The 17,564-nt window shown below is 43.5% G+C and overlaps 1 protein-coding gene across 2 annotated transcripts in view; it reads right to left on the bottom strand.

Moving 5' to 3' along the window:
* AATF (apoptosis antagonizing transcription factor) overlaps positions 1-13,660 on the bottom strand; it is a 107,120-nt gene extending 93,460 nt beyond the window's left edge. Inside the window, exons 1-4 of one of the 2 annotated variants that reach the window (XM_002748315.6) lie at positions 13,407-13,660; positions 12,219-12,410; positions 9,201-9,623; positions 8,596-8,733 (exon numbers count right to left, since the gene is read on the bottom strand). In XM_002748315.6, coding sequence (XP_002748361.2) covers positions 8,596-8,733; positions 9,201-9,623; positions 12,219-12,410; positions 13,407-13,497 — 844 coding nt within the window. In that variant the 5' untranslated portion in view covers positions 13,498-13,660. The remainder of the gene's footprint in view (positions 1-8,595; positions 8,734-9,200; positions 9,624-12,218; positions 12,411-13,406) is intronic. The other variant, XM_008997006.3, reaches the window with a different exon arrangement.
* Between the last annotated feature and the right edge of the window lie 3,904 nt (positions 13,661-17,564).

The following is a 17,564-nucleotide window of genomic DNA, read 5'->3' as shown; positions in this document are numbered from 1 at the left end:
TATTGATGCTCACTAAAGAGGTACCCAAGAACAAAAACAGCCAAGACAATAAATGATTCCACCTGCCATTTCATGCATACTTCATGAATAAAATGGCAGGCAGAATTACTGGCACTATATAAACAGTTTCCCTTTCATTTTTAGAGTTTCACTGTTGTCACCCAGGCTGGAGTGCAATGGTACCATCTCGTCTCACTGCAACCTCTGCCTCCCGTGTTCGGGCCATTCTCCTGCCTCAACCTCCCAAGTAGCTGGGATTACAGGCATCCAGCACTACAGCTGGCTAATTTTTTTGTATTTTTAGTAGAGACGGGGTTTCTCCATGTTGGCCAGGCTGGTTTCGAACTCCTGACCTCAGGTGATTTGCCTGCCTTGGCCTCCCAAAGTGCTGGGATTATAGGCATGAGTCACTGTGACCAGCCTCTCCCTCTTTTTCTTTTGGCCAGGCACATATAGTTATGTCTCAGTTAATTAAATGCATGTATAAAGAAGCTCCGTTGTGCAATGATATGTACAACTTCACTACGAATATAGTGACACAGTGATCCTGCCATGGAACTACTAGCTACTCCAAGTTAGGGCAACTTTCTTACCTAACTCATTGCTATTAAAAATTATTTTTCTGAGCTACTCTGGATCACTCTGCCTATGGGATAGCCCTGCCCTATCTATGGAGCAGTCAAAAAAAAATTGTTTCTGGTGCTGAAGACAACTCTCACTCCTAAGAAATCCAACCCCAAAACAGTAAAATGAATTTTCTAGCTAGACTGGTATCAGTAGTTTTTAAGCTGCTCTTAGCTCCCATGGCTCTGTGACCGTTTTCTCAGGGTAGGTAGAATCAGTGCATAAGAATCTGAAGCTCCCCTCTTGGTTCCACCACCTAGTGACTTTGGAAAAGCTCTTGATCTGTGATCCAGCTTTACTCACTACATTATATAAATGCCTGATTAACTAAGTTGGACCAAGTTGTAGCTCAAAAGGGACGGAAAGTCTTCCTACACAGAACTTACTACTCTCTAATACAAAGATAAAACACAGCATATGTTATTTCAACGCTAACAGGTATTATGTAAATATATGGTATTATGTAACAGGTATTATGTAAACTTATCAAGAAATGATTGCCTTCATTTCCCACCTACAGTGTAGGAAAAACAGATCAATAATACCTTTTGGAGGTAGGAGTATAGGAAAACAACTGTTGCAGAGGAGAATTTATATTGTTACAATTCTTCTGGGGGCCAATTAGGCAATATATTCTAAAAGCTTTTTTAAAAAAACAATGTACAAGGCTGGGTACCATGGCTCAGGCCTGTAATCCCACCACTTTGAGAGGCTGAGGGGGGCAGATCACTTGAGGTCAGGAGTTCAAAACCAGCATGGCTAACAGGGTGAAACCCAGTCTCTACCAAAAATAGAAAAATTAGCTGGGTGGGTTGGCAGGTGCCTATAATCCCAGCTACTCAGGAGGCTGAGGCAGGAGAATCGCTTGAACCCAGGAGGTGGAGGTTGCAGTGAGCTGGGATTGTGCCATTGCACTCCAGCCTAGGCAACAAGAGTGAAAACTCTGTCTCAAAAAAGAAAAAAAAAAGTATGGGTCCTTTGTCCCAACAACTACATTTCCAGGGAATGTAGATCTGTACAATCTGATACAGCATCCACTAGCTACACATGGCTACTGAGCATTCAAAATGTGTCTAGTCCCAGTGGAGATGAACTGTGATTATAGAACATACTCTGGATTTCAAACACTTAACATGAAAAAAGGAATGCAAAATATCTCATTAATATTTTTATATTGATCACATATTAAAATAATTTTTTGATATATTGGGTTAAATAAACCTAAAATTAATTTTACCCATTTCTTTAAAAAAATGCGGTTATTAAAAATTTTTTAATTACTTGTGTCTTGCATTATATTCCTACTGGACAGTGCTACTTTTAGACAAACTGCACAAGTATGTATGTACAAGGATGTTTATCAAAGTATGTTTTATACAAGCGAAAAGCTAGAATAAACTTGAGTCATTAATACAGACTGGTTAACTAAATTGTTTCTATAAAAAGGAATACTCTGTAGCTCCTAAAACTGCTGATGTACATCTAAATATACTGAAATGAATTAGGTAGAAAAAATAAGCTTGAAAATAGTACATATTTATATGATTCCATTTTTTTTTTTTTAAGTGTGGTATGTGTGTGTGTGCACACGTGAAAAGGTCTGGAAAGGTATTCATCAAAATGACACCTATGGTTATCTCTGGGCAGTAGGATCACAGCTAATCCTTATTTTCTTTGTTATGCTTCTGTGTATTTTCTGATCTTTGAAATAAGCATGACATATTTTTATAATTAGAACACTGAAGCTATTTTAAAAAATGATAGCCATCGGCTGAAACAAAAATATCAATCTTATTCACATCATCTTAGCTAGATGAAGTCTGCAACAATAAGGGTCCTTAAGCCTATACAATGTTACACTTCTGGAGGAGGTTGCAAGTGCCTTTGTCCCAAGCAATTCTTAAACCATCCCAAGCAATTAAAAATATTTCAAGCTTCTACAGATGGTTGTGAGAACTCTGTCATGAACCCATAAAGTGTTAATTGAGAGAACTCTGAAATAAGTGATCAGGGATTTGTCACCTAAGGCAACTAAGTTAAAGGGGAGATTCTGCTGATAAAAATTGGTTGCTTATGGGATAGTGTACTGGGCGGCAGGGGTACAGGATTATCACTGTATAGTTTTTAGTATTTTTGAATTTTAAACCATGTAAACAAAAGTAGCAAAAAAAAAAATGTTTTGCTACTTAAAAATAAGCAAAACTTTAAAAACAAAATATTATCTATCAAGACTCCATAATTTCCCATAGCTTATGCAAAATTTAAAACATTCTTTTTTAAGGTGTCTATTATTGCTGAGGACAAATTACCATCAAAAATTTTAGTCTAGTCGCTGGGCGCAGTGGCTCAGGCTTGTCTGTAATCCCAGCACCAAGGAAGGTGGATCACCTGAGGTCAGGAGCTCAAGACCAGCCTGGCAACATGATGAAACCCTGTCTCTGCTAAAAATACAAAACTTAGCCGGGCATGGTGGCATGCACCTGTAGTCCCAGCTACTCAGGAGGCTGAGGAAGGAGAATTGCTTGAACCCAGGAGGCAGAGGTTGCAGCGAGCGGAGGTTGCGCCACTGCACTTTGGCCTGGGTGACACAATGTGACTCCATCTCAAATTAATAAAATAAAATAAAAATTTTAGTCTAGTCAAGTCAAAATAATTGGGGGTCTTGGGGAAGGACCACAAAGATATGAGAGGGTAACTATGAAGTGGGAAATGAGAGGGTACAAACAAAATATGATTTGTTAATAGTGAAATTTGTTTTCATACTCTTAGGCAAGTAAAAAATCTTAATACTTCCTCTGTATTTATATTACATTATATTGCGTTCTAGGATGTTTTGCTTATGGGAAATATCAAAATGTCAACCATTGTTTCTATTAAAGGTCTTTAACGATACTGCATTTTAGACCTGTAATGAAACATGGTGCTCACTGCAGTCTGTAATGCATCTCATTAAATACATTAATAACATGCATTTCACTAAAAGGTCAACTTGTTATGACTGAAGTTTAGCCTTCCTTTAATCACTTCATTTAAAGCTATAGAGCAAACTCTGAAGAAGACAGTGAGTATCTGTTACAGAAATACTCTTTCTAGGGCCCTCTGTCTTACAGAAAAGAGAGAAGAAAAAAAGACATGGACTCACAATTTGGCCCCCACAAATCAGTTACGTTTTTTGTTTATTTTTTTGAGATGAAGTTTCACTCTTTATCCCAGGCTGGAGTGCAATGGTGTGATCTCTGCTCACTGCAACCTCCGTCTCCTGGGTTCGAGCGATTTTCCTGCCTCAGCCTCCCAAGTAGCTGGGATTACAGGCACCCGCCACCACACCCAGCTAATTATTTTATATTTTTGGTAGAAATGGGGATTCACCATGTTGGTCAGGTTGGTCCCCAACTCTTGACCTCAGATGATCCACCTGCCTTGGCCTCCCAATGTGTTGGGATTACAGGCGTAAGCCACTGTGCCAGGCAAGTTATGTTTATTAAATTACTGTTAATGTTTTTATGTGGGATTATGGTATTATAATTTTACTGATGAGGGGATGTGCATTATTTGCTTCAAAATAATCCAGAAGGTAAGCGGGGTTGTTACAGCTACAGATGAAATAAGACTGGCCATGAGTTGATTATCACTTAAGCTAGTTAAGGCATATGGGGGCTCATTGTGCTGTTTCTCTACTTTTATATGAATTTAATACATTCCACAATGAAAAGTTTTAAACAACTCATGCTGAGGTTTCCTTAACTTACTTTCTTCCTTACATATTATTGCCACCAACATAAAAGACATACCTCCTAATACTGTAGAAAATTTTAAAAGAAAGGAAAAGAAAACTTTTTTAAACAAATGGTTTTGTGCACAGAATACCCCTAATTTTGTTCAGATTACTCCATGACTTACCACTTCTGCCGCCACTAAAACATCAGATGATGTCTTTGAAATTACTTCCATGGTTCAAGAGTTTAAATTACCGACATGTAACAGCAAAGTGACTGTTCATGTGTTTGGGGTGGCGTGTGGAGAGGAAGGAAATAGCCATTTAGTTTCTGAAAAGTAGAGTTCGGGTGCTGGAGCCACAAAGGCATGATGCTCAAGAGTTTACTGGGGCTAGAATACAGCTGGAAGTCTGTTATTTTAGAGGCCACAGAAGGGCTATCAGAGTAAGTGACAGTGCCAAGGAGAGACTATATTGAGAAAACACAACCAGAAGACAGGATTCTAAATGCAATGAAAATTGAGAGGCTACAAAAAGAGCCAGGGAAGAGATCAGAAAGGTAGAACCCAAACTGCGTAGGTAGTGTCACCAAGCCAAAGAAAAGTATTTCAAGGCAAAGTTAAACACTTCAAGGAGGTAGTAGCTGGCTCTGGCAATAAGGAAATCTGTAGCCATCTTTCCATAGTGTCTTTTAAGAGGCAACACTGCATTATTAGTATTGGTAAACTGTAACACTTTCCAGAACAATTAGTTAATTTAAATTATATAAAGACTCTAAATACTAGTAAAAAAGTAAAAGATACTGAAGACTGGTGATGCTCAGGTATACTATATTGAGTGATTGCTCACATGGTTGAACACTGCCAAATGCCTTTGAGCAGAAGAAGATAATACTAGTACCTAACATTTACGGTGAGATGTGTGCCAGACACTGTGCTAATGCTTTCTACTGATTATGTCCTTTAATCCTCACAACCATATTATCCCCATTTTACTGTGAAGTTAAGTAATTTGCCCAAGGTCACATGGCTAATCGATTGCTAAGATGAAATCTAAACCAAGGCAGTCTGACTTTATTCTGTAAGACCAAGCAAATTGAAAAGAGATTTAATTAAAGACAGTAAGTCACAGGGTTTGTTCTGGGGTCGGTACAAATTCACCAGCTATATATATAGCACCATATAAATTGGTCTTCCGAAGTAATGTGCCCAAGAATTTTCTCTCTCTCTCTCTCTGTTGCTCAGGCTGAAGTGCAATGGCATGATCTTGGCTCACTGCAACCTCTGCCTTCCAGGTTCAAGTGATTTTCCCCTACCTCAACCTCCCAAGTAGCTGGGACTACAAGTGTGCACCACCACGGCTGGCTAATATTTGTATTTTTGATAGAGATGGATTTTACCATGTTGGCTAAGTTGGTCTCAAGCACCTGACCTCAGGTGATCCGCCCACATCAGCCTCCCAAAGTGCTGGAATTACAGGCGTGAGCCACTGCACCTGGCCAATAATTTTTTCTTAAACTCTGTTTACCAAGACAGGGGAATATACAACATATTATGCCATATTGCCGCAAGAAGACTGAAACAGACAAAAATTAGCTACTCTTCAAATTCACAGAAATTCTGGTTAGTAGAAATCTCCCTACCCTCCCTTCTTAGAATATGTAATACCAAACAAACTTTCTTTCTTCTTCCTCTTCCATGACAATCCACCCTGTCAGATTAATAGACACTGACAGATTAATTGAGATTCACCAATGAGGCAAAGAGGCAATTGGTTAAGTACAAAAAAGAGTAAAAAGATCAGAACAAAATACAAGTTAAATAACATTACAATGATTAAGGAAACTAAATGAGCTGGGTATGATGGCTCATACCCGTAATCCCAGCATTCTGGGGAGGCTAACATGGAAGGATCACTTGAAACCAGGAGTTTTGAGACCAGCCTGGTCAACATAGTGAGACTCTATTTCTACAAAAAAGAAAAAATTAGTCAGGCATGGTGTCTCATGCCTGTAGTACCAGCTACTTGGGAGGCTGAGGCGGGAAGATCGCTTGAGCTCAGGAGTTTGAGACTGCAGTGAGCTTTGATCTCTCTACTGCCCCAGCCTGGGCAACAGAGCAAGACCCTGCCCCATAAAAAAAAATAAATTAAAGGGTATCCAAGAATATGTGTCCATTATACTGGACACTGACTAACTCCTACAATATCTATATTTTAAGATGTATTTTTAAAAATAAAAAAGACTCAAGCAAGAAGAATGAGGAACAAAATGAAAAAGGTCTTATTGTGAAACGTTTAAAACATTTAATCTAGAGCAGTCTAGGTCTCATTCCAAAGGCACAGGAAGTAGGGTACTAGGGCACTAAAAACAGCAGAGAAGTGCTCCAAAACCTCAAAAGACTTGAAAACGATCAATCTGTCATCTATTTGAGAGAGAGAAAGGAGGCAAAGACAGGGGAGGAGATATAAACAGCCTACCTCACCCTCACAGGCTACACATGGTTTCTGGAAGAACTGTCCAGACTCCCCAGGGGGGAAGAAGCACATTTCAAGTATGGCAAGACACAAAACAAAAAAACTGGACTCTACGAAGCCACTCCTAATTACATCAGGTATGCACCTATGAGAAACGTTCACTGAACTCCCTACCCTGGAAATCCTATACATTGATCTCGAATGGCTTAAGGTGGTTCTACCTATAGGCAAATGCCAAATTAGATATCCTTCTCAGTCCCTTCCAACTCCACTCCGTGATACCAACAAAGTAAGTTTCAGGCTGGGCACAGTGGTTCACGCCTGTAATCCTAGCACTTTGGGAGGCCGAGGCAGGCAGATCACCTGAGGTCAGGAGTTCCAGACCAGCCTAGCCAACATGGTAAAACCCTGTCCCTATTAAAAATGCAAAAAATTAGCTGGACATAGTGGCAGGAACCTGTAATCCCAGCTACTCGGGAGGCTGAGGCAGGAGAATCACTTGAACACAGGAGGTGAAGGTTGCAGTGAGCCGAGATTGTGCCACTGCACTCTAGCCCAGGCTATAGAGTGAGACTCCATCACCAAAAATAAAAAATTAAAACAAGGTTTAAAGAACAAATGAAAACACGAAGTCTCAGCATGCAAAGAAGACATACTGACCCCAGCTGAGCGCAGTGGCTCACATCTGTAATCCCAACACTTTGGGAGGCCAAGGCAGGTGGACAGCTTGAGCCCAGGAGTTCAAGACCAGCCTAGGCAATGTGGCAAGACTGTCTATCTTTAAAAAAAGATATATATATATATCCCAAACACAGCACACTCACCCTAAATCTTCCTCTGCCCAGTCCTTCGGTGCCACTGGGCACACAGGCAAGCAGCACACAGGAGGCAGTGTGGTACAGAGGGAAGACTCCTACATCATAGGGTAGAGGAGCTGGAGCTTCATCTCTACCATACACAAGTAAGCTCTGCAACTTTAGGCAAGTCATTCTGGGTCTCAATCCTCTCATGTGTAAAATGAAGACACTGGGAACCAAATAGTCTCTCAATTCCTTTTCTCTTCTTGAATTCTTTATAGCTCAGTAACTCTCCTCTAAAATGTGTTCCTCCCTCTGCAGTCCTCTATGCCACTCAAAGATATAAATAAGATCATCTTAGCACATGGTTTTAAAAACCTCTCGAGGCATCTTTTAAGCACACGATACAACCAAGTTTAATGAGCTGAGTTAGACATTCTTTCTCTCCCTTTGTACACCAGTGGGTTTTCAAACAGTGTCCCCTGAGCTTTAAAGAATTAACTCAGGGCCAGGCTCAGTAGGTCACATCTCAAATTCCTGCACTTTGGGAGGCAAAGGTGGGAGGATTGCTTGAGGTCAGCAGTATGAGACCAGCCTGGACAACACAGTGAGACACTGTCTCTACAATATATCTAAAAATTAGCCAGACATGGTGGTGCAATGCTTGTGGTCCCTCCTACTCGGGAGGCTAAGGTGGGAGGATCATAGAGGTGGGGAGGATTGCTTGAGCCCAGAAGGCCAAGGCTATAGTAAGCTGTGATTGCACCACCATACTTGAGACTGAGCAACAGAGTGAGACTCTGTCTCAAAAAAAAAAAGAAAAGAAGTGACTGAGAAAGCCAACGGGGATGGGGAGGGGAGAACAAGAGCAGGCAAGAAGAAAGCAGAATAAACATGGCTTAAGCTCCTAATCCACTTCAATCAAAGCTGTCTTCATTTGACAAAGTGGTTTTAAGCATCTCAAGATGACATACGTATTCTTACTATTTTTTAGGGCGCTGGAAAATTCTGGGCCACCTTTGTCCTTGAACAATGGGAAAACATCTGGTTGAGGAAGTTGGTTGGTGGTCAACAGAGCTTTTTGTAGTTTGATCCTTCCTTCCAAGAGCTGGTCCCACAGTGCTGAGAAAGAAGAAAAGAGAATCCCATTCCTCAATAATAAAATGTTCTAGGGGTGAAGTAGCAGGGGCGGGGAAGAACAGAAAACCACACCAGTCTCTAAGCACCACAGCTTTAGCACTTTTATGTCATGGAAACAAATATTCTCTATTATAGGAAATAAATTCAGTATCTATGAAGCAAATATTTGCTACAGCAGAGTGGGAATGCTAAAACCCAAGGAGAGGAGAAAACACTCTTCAATCTTCCCCAGTTGCCGGAAGTACTAGAGCAGAACCAGCTAAGCAGCTCAGTGCAGAAATGGCTGGCTAAGCATACAGCAAGAGGGCTTTAGGCCTCTAGGTAAGTGGGGCATGTCACAAACTAATTGAAAGGACACAGGAGAGAGAGAATAGCCAAACAAACAAATGAAAAGTAGACCAAATGCAGATACTTTGAAAAACAGGCAATCAGCAAAACCATGTACAAACCTATCTGGTTCTTCACGGCTCTTCCTTTTTCCACTTCCTCGGAAACTTTGACAGTGGAGAAGGTCATCACCACACCATCGTCCTCACTGTTTCTGTCTCTGGCCCTGTCTTCCTCACTCTCTTCCTCACTCTCACCTTCGGAGTATTCCTCGTCATCCCCTTCTTCCATGCCACTCTCTTCGTCTTCCTCCTCCTCACTGCTCCCAAGGTCATCCATTCCCTTGGTAAACTTCTCAAAGTTACTGATGCTCTGGACACTGAAGCATGGTGTTTTGGCAGAGCTGCTTCTGCTCTTCTTGCTTTCCCTATGGTCACCAGACTCCTGTTCCTCAGCAGCACTCAGGTCATCCTCATCAGATTCCTCCAGACCCAGTCCCTCTAAATCTCCATCTCCAGACCCTTCCTCATCAGATATTTCCTCATCTGAACAAGAAGAGAGGGAAGAAAGAGAAAAATGGGTGTTACCTGGAGAAAAATATCAAGCCAAATAATTCAACTAAAGCACTGTGGCATCAGGAGGAAAAATATCTTATTGTACTCAATTCAATGCAACAAATATATTCATTACACATCTTCAATCTCTAAAATGCTAAGGGAGAAGCAAAGATAACTAGAACAAAAGGAACTAGTGGGAAAGACAGACTCACAAAATTACAACTTAAGGAAGAATCAGAAGTGCTTTGACAAAATTTCAGTAACCCAGAGAGTGAGACATTTTAATGGTGAGGCAAGTGAATTTAAGCTAAGTTATAAGGAAGAGCTAGCATTTGGTATGGCCCTTGAAGAACAGTAACATTTCAGCTAGTGTTAGAGAATTAACAGTTTTCCCAAACCTGATCTGAAAAAATGTATAATCTATCACACCCATGTGCCCTATTTACTAAATACTTATTAAGCACTTATTATGAGCCAGAGGCTAAGGAAAGGCAAATAGAATTTAATACCTGCAGGAAAGAGTTCATGGTCTAGTAGGAGTGGTAGATATGCATGTCAATAATTACATGACAATGCCATTAGTACACAGTATATGGAGATGGAACCACCTGACTCTCCTGGAAAGGTGGGGGATGGTTTCATGTGGAGAAGGAGACATTATAATTTTACTTATGAAGCATAAGGAACAGCTCAGAGACGAAGAAGGGTAAGAAAAACATGAAACCGCACTAGAGTGCAGAATGCACAGGAAGTGATGGGAGATGAGACCAGAAAGTTGCTCAGGAACCAAATCAAGAAGGGTCTCTGTCTTTCATGAGGACTCTGATCTTGATCCCATAGTAGACAGAGTGCAAGTTAAGGCTCCTGGTTTTACTCATGCTTAGAGCATCATCTGATACTTAGAGCTTTTGACAGTTTATCCAACCTGTTCCATGGTTGAACATAAAATCCCCATGTGTTGCAAGCCATGAATCTTAGATCCAGGGATGAGTTTCCAAAAACTTTCTTCAATAAAATAAAGATTTTAGGAAAATGTGATGGGTCTTCAGCACTTCTTTAAAGAGTTAGACACAGGCCGGGCGCGGTGGCTCACGCCTGTAATCCCAGCACTTTGGGAGGCCGAGGCGGGTGGATCATGAGGTCAAGAGATCGAGACCATCTTGGTCAACATGGTGAGACCCCGTCTCTACTAAAGATACAAAAAATTAGCTGGGCATAGTGGCGCATGCCTGTAATCCCAGCTACTCGGGAGGCTGAGGCAGGAGAATTGCCTGAACCCAGGAGGCGGAGGTTGCAGTGAGCCGAGATCGCGCCACTGCACTCCAGCCTGGGTAACAAGAGCAAAACTCCATCTCAAAAAAAAAAAAAAAAAAGAGTTAGACATAAACTTAAGACACAGACAAAGCTGTCAAAAATATAAACACAAAAACTAAGTGCCAAAACAGTAAACAGAAATTGTTACTTAAATTCTTTGAATGTATGCCATTTTTCAGATTAAGAAACATCCATACAGTGTTTACTAAATTATATATCTTGGAGTCAGATGGCCTTCATTTGAATCCTGGTTCTTTTGCTAACTATATGACCTTGAGCAAAGTTACTTAACCAACTTGCCCCTCAATTTTCTTATCGGTAAAATGGGACTAAGTAGTAATAACCTTCTGGGAGATTGGGAGGATTAAATTAGGTGATACACGTAGTGATGATTTTTTATAAAAATCTGTCTAATTCCAGGTAATGTTATAAAATTGTTTTGTGAGGACTTACTGTGTCCCAGGCTCTTAGAATTTAAATTGTAGAGCTAGTCAGTTCCTGATGCATGGTGAGAACTTGATAAATATTATATTTGTCTCATGATTGGTCCCTTTATCAGTCTCTAGGCAAAGAATATGAAATCAGCTTATCAGGAGCTCCCAGAACTACATCAAGGACTAAATCATAGATACTATAACCTAAATGATAGTTTATTTTATATTATCTGTGGATTCTCAACACTACACCCCTGACCTTTCTAAAGGAAAACAAATGCCATTCTCTCAATAATCACCATATCTAGCCCTTTCTTCCACTCTGAGAAACTTACAATTCTTTAAAACTATAAGCACACAGACTCCTAACTCTTTTGCAGGGAAAAGAAGGATTATGTGATTTTTTACAATGGCAAAAAATGAGTTTCACAAATAACTAGTATTACACAGAGCTTCAATGCAAGACCTGAAAAACCAAAGGACAGGGGTCGCAATTCGAGGGTAACATGCTCATCAGACACAGTGCTTTTTCAGCTCATAACCCTCTCCAATATCCAGTATCCACTGCCTCCTCTGTCACTCCATTTTAGGGTGAGCCATTAGTCTGAACATAAGGAGTATAGCAACTTAATCACTCTGGGCTTTAGATTCCTTATGAAGTGAAATGAAGTAACCTCTTACCCTTTCTAATACCAAATCAACAGTTTCTCCTACGATAACAGGTAGGGGGATGCAGAGTAGTCTTGCTGAGATCATGGCGGTGGAAGGGGGTGACAAGGATTTTAATGATAAAAAATTAGGGAAGAAAGAGTTCCATGCAAAAATGTCTACTCACCAGATGATCCTGGCAGAGTCTGCTCCCAATGGTCTTCATTCCATGCTCTTCTAGAGGTGGTTTTGCCAGAATACCTTTTGTCTGTGTCCAAGAGGGAGACTGATGCCCGTTTTCTAATGCTACCCACTGGTAGGAAATCACTTTCCCCATCTTCCCCTTCATCAAACCTGTCAATCACTCTGGCAGCAGTGGCTGTTGGGAGAGAGGGAAAAGTAATCAGACTCTCCAGGTTAGCAGAAACTTTCATAAGGACCCTGGTCGACCCATTCATCTCATACTTGAACATCCTCTGCAAAATCCCCACCAACTTCCAGGAATAGGAAATTCATTCTCTCCCAAAGTAGAACACTGTCTTATTGCTGTTTCTAAACAGAAAGTTGACTCCCCACATCTACTAGTAGGATATATTTCTATACCTTGGATCCTATCAAACTAGTTGAATTCCTCTTCCATGTGTGACAGCCACTCCAATGTCTTCAATCAGCCATCACGTTCTCCCCTCACTCCATCCCATTCTTCGGGGAGTTTTCTTTGCTTATTCTGGCTAAAAAGCCCCGGGTTCCTTCAACTGATCTTCCTAAGACACGGTTTAGCACTCATATTTATCCGTCCTTATTCTCCCTTTCTCACACTTCCGACTCAATTCTAAAGCAGGATTACTCCCAGCTAGACTCTCAACATCAGCTTACAGAACAGCAGTCTCAGTCATCAGCCACGAAGCAAGTGTCTTGAGACCTCAAGAGGCTTAAACAGCACCAGAGAATCCTTCCATCAGTCTCCAACTTAGTTCTTAAGGTCAGCCAGAGTTAAAAACATGCGATTTTCTTCCCCTTTCTAATGCAATGCCAGTATAAGGGCATCCTCAAAGCTAACTTCCAACCTGCTAGCAGACTCTCTGGGTCCCTCCAACAGCCCTGGAGCAAGTGAACCCGAAGGCCAGCTCCTCCTGGCCTGAGCCCTCGGTCTATTCCGCCCCCCGGCCGAGCACCAAGTTTCGAGTACAAGTGAAAAGAAGCCGAAGCCCTCCTCCCGCGCCCGGGGGCCACCCCCGCGGGAGGCGAGGTTCCTCTGAGCCAAGCGAAGGAGCACAAGCCCGGCGGCCTTGCGCACGCCCCTTCCAGGCCTCCCTCCGGCCCCACAGGGCCCGGCCCACCGCTCCGCACGTGGCCTGCCTCAGTCGGGCCTCACCCTCCTCGGGGTCCGCCTCAGGGTCCGCCTCGCTGGGTCGCGGGTTCAACAACTGCTCCAGTTGCAGCGCCAGGGGCTGCGGCCCCGCCATCGTCACCAGGTCCCGGTCCACTCCGCTCAGCGCACGTGAATGTGTGGCCCAACCCCCGGCCCCGAAGCTCCCTCCCCGCCTGCTCCTCTCGCCCGGATCCGATTCCCCGACACCGCCAGAGACGACGCGGAGGCCACCCCACAGCTCAGGACCGGCAACTTCCGGGAGGCGCGCGGGAGGGGGCGGGGCCTGTGCGTCACCACGGCGTCGCTAGGATGAAGGCGGAAGCGCGCAGAAGGTTGAAGGGATCGGAGCGGTGCGGGCGCGTGTGTGAGGGCGTGCGCGCGCGAGAAGAGGCGGTGGGGAAGCGCGCGAGGGCACGTGACCGCTTCTGGCGCTGAGCCGGGATTGCGATGCGCGCGGCCAGTATCCCTATGAACAAAATATGCCTCGAGATTTGTGCGAGATTCGCTTAGGAATAAAGCGTAGCGTAGCCGTGGCCCACCGTGGCTGATTTGGGAAGGAGGAGGGAGTAAAGCGTAAGCTACTCGAACGGCGGGTGCGCAGTCGGGCACGCAGAGACTGGGACCCAAAACATGTTTGGCATTTCGCAATTTAGAGTAGTCTGAGGCCGGGCACACACCTCCCGCCCTTCAGCGGCCAGGATTTAGGAATCCTGTGTCAGAGATATGCATGTGTAAGTGTGCGGCGGACTGCTGGGGTCTTTATTAATGGGAATACTTAGGAATCCCTGTGGCTAAAAAATAGTTTCTGTAGTTTCTCCAAGTATCCTTGCCTGAGCAAGGAAAAGGGGGTGGGGTGTGGATTACTCCACTGCGCACCTCTCGGTATTGATTATCTTTGCTATTTCAGAGATGAGGGCATACTCAGACACCTTAAACAGGTGCACAGATGCAGAAAAATTCAGGTCTACTGTTAGAGGGGCAGACTTAAAATATAGACTTAATAGTATAAATGTAATTGCACCCGGAAAAACACAATCCCTTTACATCCTCTTTCCTTCATCAAGCATTCCGTGACTGCCCACTATGTGGCAGGCACTGCTAGATAAGATACAAGATAAGTAAGTTGGATTCTCTCCCCACCGTGATCAGCCTAGGAGGGTAGATAAACATGTAAACAGAAGCAGCAATAAGGGATAAGTGTGAGTACAAAGTGGTCTATTCTTAGGGTATCTGTTGGATGTTGCCTGTAGAGACTTAGAATCCTCTAAACAGAATCTGCCTCAAAAGGATCCAGAAAAGAGACGTTAGTGGTGCACTCTGGCAGTCCCCCTTCTTGGGTACAACCCAGGCCAGCTGGATCCCACAGTTGAACACTGAGGAACCCTCAGCTTCCCACTGTCTCCCATGGAAACCAAGGGAAGAGAGGATTCCTGACTTTCACAATCATATGCCCTCAGGGTCAAGAGCAATGAGAGGACACCACTTTAGTGGAGCCCGCTCCATGTCCCTGTAAAGTGACTCTTGAAGAATGAAGACAGCCAGGGCTGCAGAGGGGAAGGAGAACCTGTCTGAGGGTAACTGCCCTCAGATATGGAAGGAAAAGAATGCCAGGCTAGGCAGGGGACTCAGGAGAAGAAAACTGCTTTTTACCATTCATAAGAGAACTCAGCCTAGGAGGACAGTTTCTTGTTTTCCTCTAATTGCAGTCTTGTGCCTGCATCTGGGCCTCCTGAGCAAAAGTGTGCTACTTGGGCCTGGGTGAGGTGCCATTGCCTTGGGCTTCAAACCCCACATTTAAGAAACCACTTCCTGCATTCCTCTTCCCTTGCTATTTTGGGCACTTATAATGCTTAGAAACCTGGCCTTCAAGGTAAAGAGAAGGAAGAAGAGAGAAAGGGAGGTGGGGCAGTGCAGAGACCACTTCTAAGCTGTCAAGCAAACAGGACACTGCTGGCCAATTTGGGGGCTGTGCTGGGCAAACACTCTGCAGAAAATGCCATAGACCTGTTTACTTACTCTCCCTTCCCTGTCCTGGTCCCTACTGACTTCGGAAGCCATTTTAGCAAGGAATCAAGACTGTCCTACTGTCACACACATCCCAGGGCCCCCAAATGCTTGCCTGGGCTTATACTGAAGGTAGAAAGAGGACTCCAGAAGTGGAGGGAAGAGGAAATAATTCTAGGAATTAAGATGCAACTGAGAGTAGTTGAGGCGTGGGACAATGGAGCAAACTCTCAAATACTCCCTCTGGGGGCCCCTCCCTACCTGAATTCCAGTGTCTTGAGATGGTGGGGGAAGGGCTTCTTGATGGGGTAGGAGATGGAGAGTGGACTGTGGCAAGGAGTTTCAACCTCTGACTGCTCTAGAGATCAGAGGAACAGGCAGAAGAGAATAGGTCGAGCAGTTCCCCAACAGAACAGCTTTCTCCGGAGAAGGCGTTGAGACACCCAGTCGACAGTCCCTCTGCCTGCTCTCTGAGGGCTGCAAAGTGGCAGGTGATTAGGCACAGCAGATGATGGGCAGGAGCGACACCTTCCAATTGTCCCAAACAACTGTCTGCTCGCTTGACCAGGAGTTTCAAGAGTTTAGGAAAACCAAGTTCCCACTTGCCCCTCCTGAGATGCTGTCCACCCTCAGGCCCCAGCCCCTGGCAATGCCTGTCCTGGCTCTCCACGGGTAATACTTGCCCAAGTGCCTCACCCGGAGCAGCTCTCCAGCGGCAGCCAGCCCAGAGAAGTTGGGTGGGTGAGCTTCAGCTCCCTTGCCAGAGCAGATGGTGGCTCCCCGCCGCTGGAACCTTGAAGGCAGGTGGCGGGAGGCACAGAGGTGGTGCTTTAAGATGGCCGCGGGGAGAAACCAGGCTGCCCTTCCAGGCTAGAGGGGACCGCAGTGGCGCTTCCCTCCTGCTATGCCTCCCGCGGGAGCTCCGCCTAGGGATGGTGCCGCGTGTCCCCGCACCTTAGGGCCAGAGGGGCAGCACACCACTGATGGGGAGGAGAACAGGCCCTGACATTTCCAGGCCTCCTCCTCAGAGCCTTCAGCTCCAAATTTGACTGCTGAGCATTGCCACCTGTTCGGGTTTTCGCCAGGATTCAGAATCCCGCGCCGAGGGGAGAGACCACGCTACTGCCACGGAGTTAGAAGAATCGAATCCACATCGTGCGCTCAACTCCGAAACGCTTCTTATTAAATACCCCGATTTCACAATAAAGCTGCTAAATAATTCAGCAGCCTTGATAGGAAAATGCAGCTTCCCAATGAGCCCAGTTCAGTTAAATGATTGTCTTTAAAGGGGGCTAGGGAGTAGCGGCTATAATGAATAAGTTAGCTATGATTTAATGTATATAAATGCTAAAAAGGTAAAAACAAGCCGATCCAGCGATTGCATATAAAGCAAATAAAGAAATCTACTGCATGCAGAGGCTAGGAGTTTCCAGATTCACCTTTGTATTTCATAAATTTTTATTTTTGAAAGAACATTGCCAGATTCCTCCCGGATAGCCTCCTCCCCCATTAGATAAGCCATCATATGGATGCAGTGAAATGTTGCTTATTTTAAAGCCTTCTCTGCAGGAAAGATAAACTTGGCTGTGTCTTAACAAAATTTGAAAACAGCACTGGAAATTATATACCATTTAATGTCAAACCTTTGACTTTTTAAATAAGAAAATAATCCAGGGTGAAATCTAGGTGATATGGAAAAGAAATTCTGGAACTCTTAATAGCATCTGATATTAAAACACACACATCTATAAGAATATTTCACAGTAGATAAAATATTCAAATTTCTCCCAAGTCTAGGGAAGGACTGTAAAGAATTGAGCTTTTAGAACGTATGGCAATTCCCAGTTGAAATGTTATTTCTATATTCGTTTTCTTTGTTCATTTTTCAGAGAAACTTAATATGTATCTTGTGCCAGGCAAAATAGTTTTCCTTCTGGGGAACTTCAAAGGTAACAAATACTATAAAACAACAATTTCATATCAGTTCTGTGAAAGGATTAAAGTATTTCATTTCTAGCTGACTGTACATTCATTTTACATTACCTTTCAAACCACCAAATTAGAAAGCCGGATTATCTATGGGAAATGAATTGAAACTGAAAAGGACCACATCTAACTATGTATTTACAAGTATCTGATATTCACAAGCCCAGTTTT

The sequence above is a fragment of the Callithrix jacchus genome, chromosome 5, assembly GCF_049354715.1.
Source record: "Callithrix jacchus isolate 240 chromosome 5, calJac240_pri, whole genome shotgun sequence".
In the NCBI taxonomy this organism is placed as follows: Eukaryota; Metazoa; Chordata; class Mammalia; order Primates; family Cebidae; genus Callithrix; species Callithrix jacchus.
Note: the sequence above shows the minus strand (reverse complement) of the source record. Positions and strands in the feature narration are given on the sequence as shown.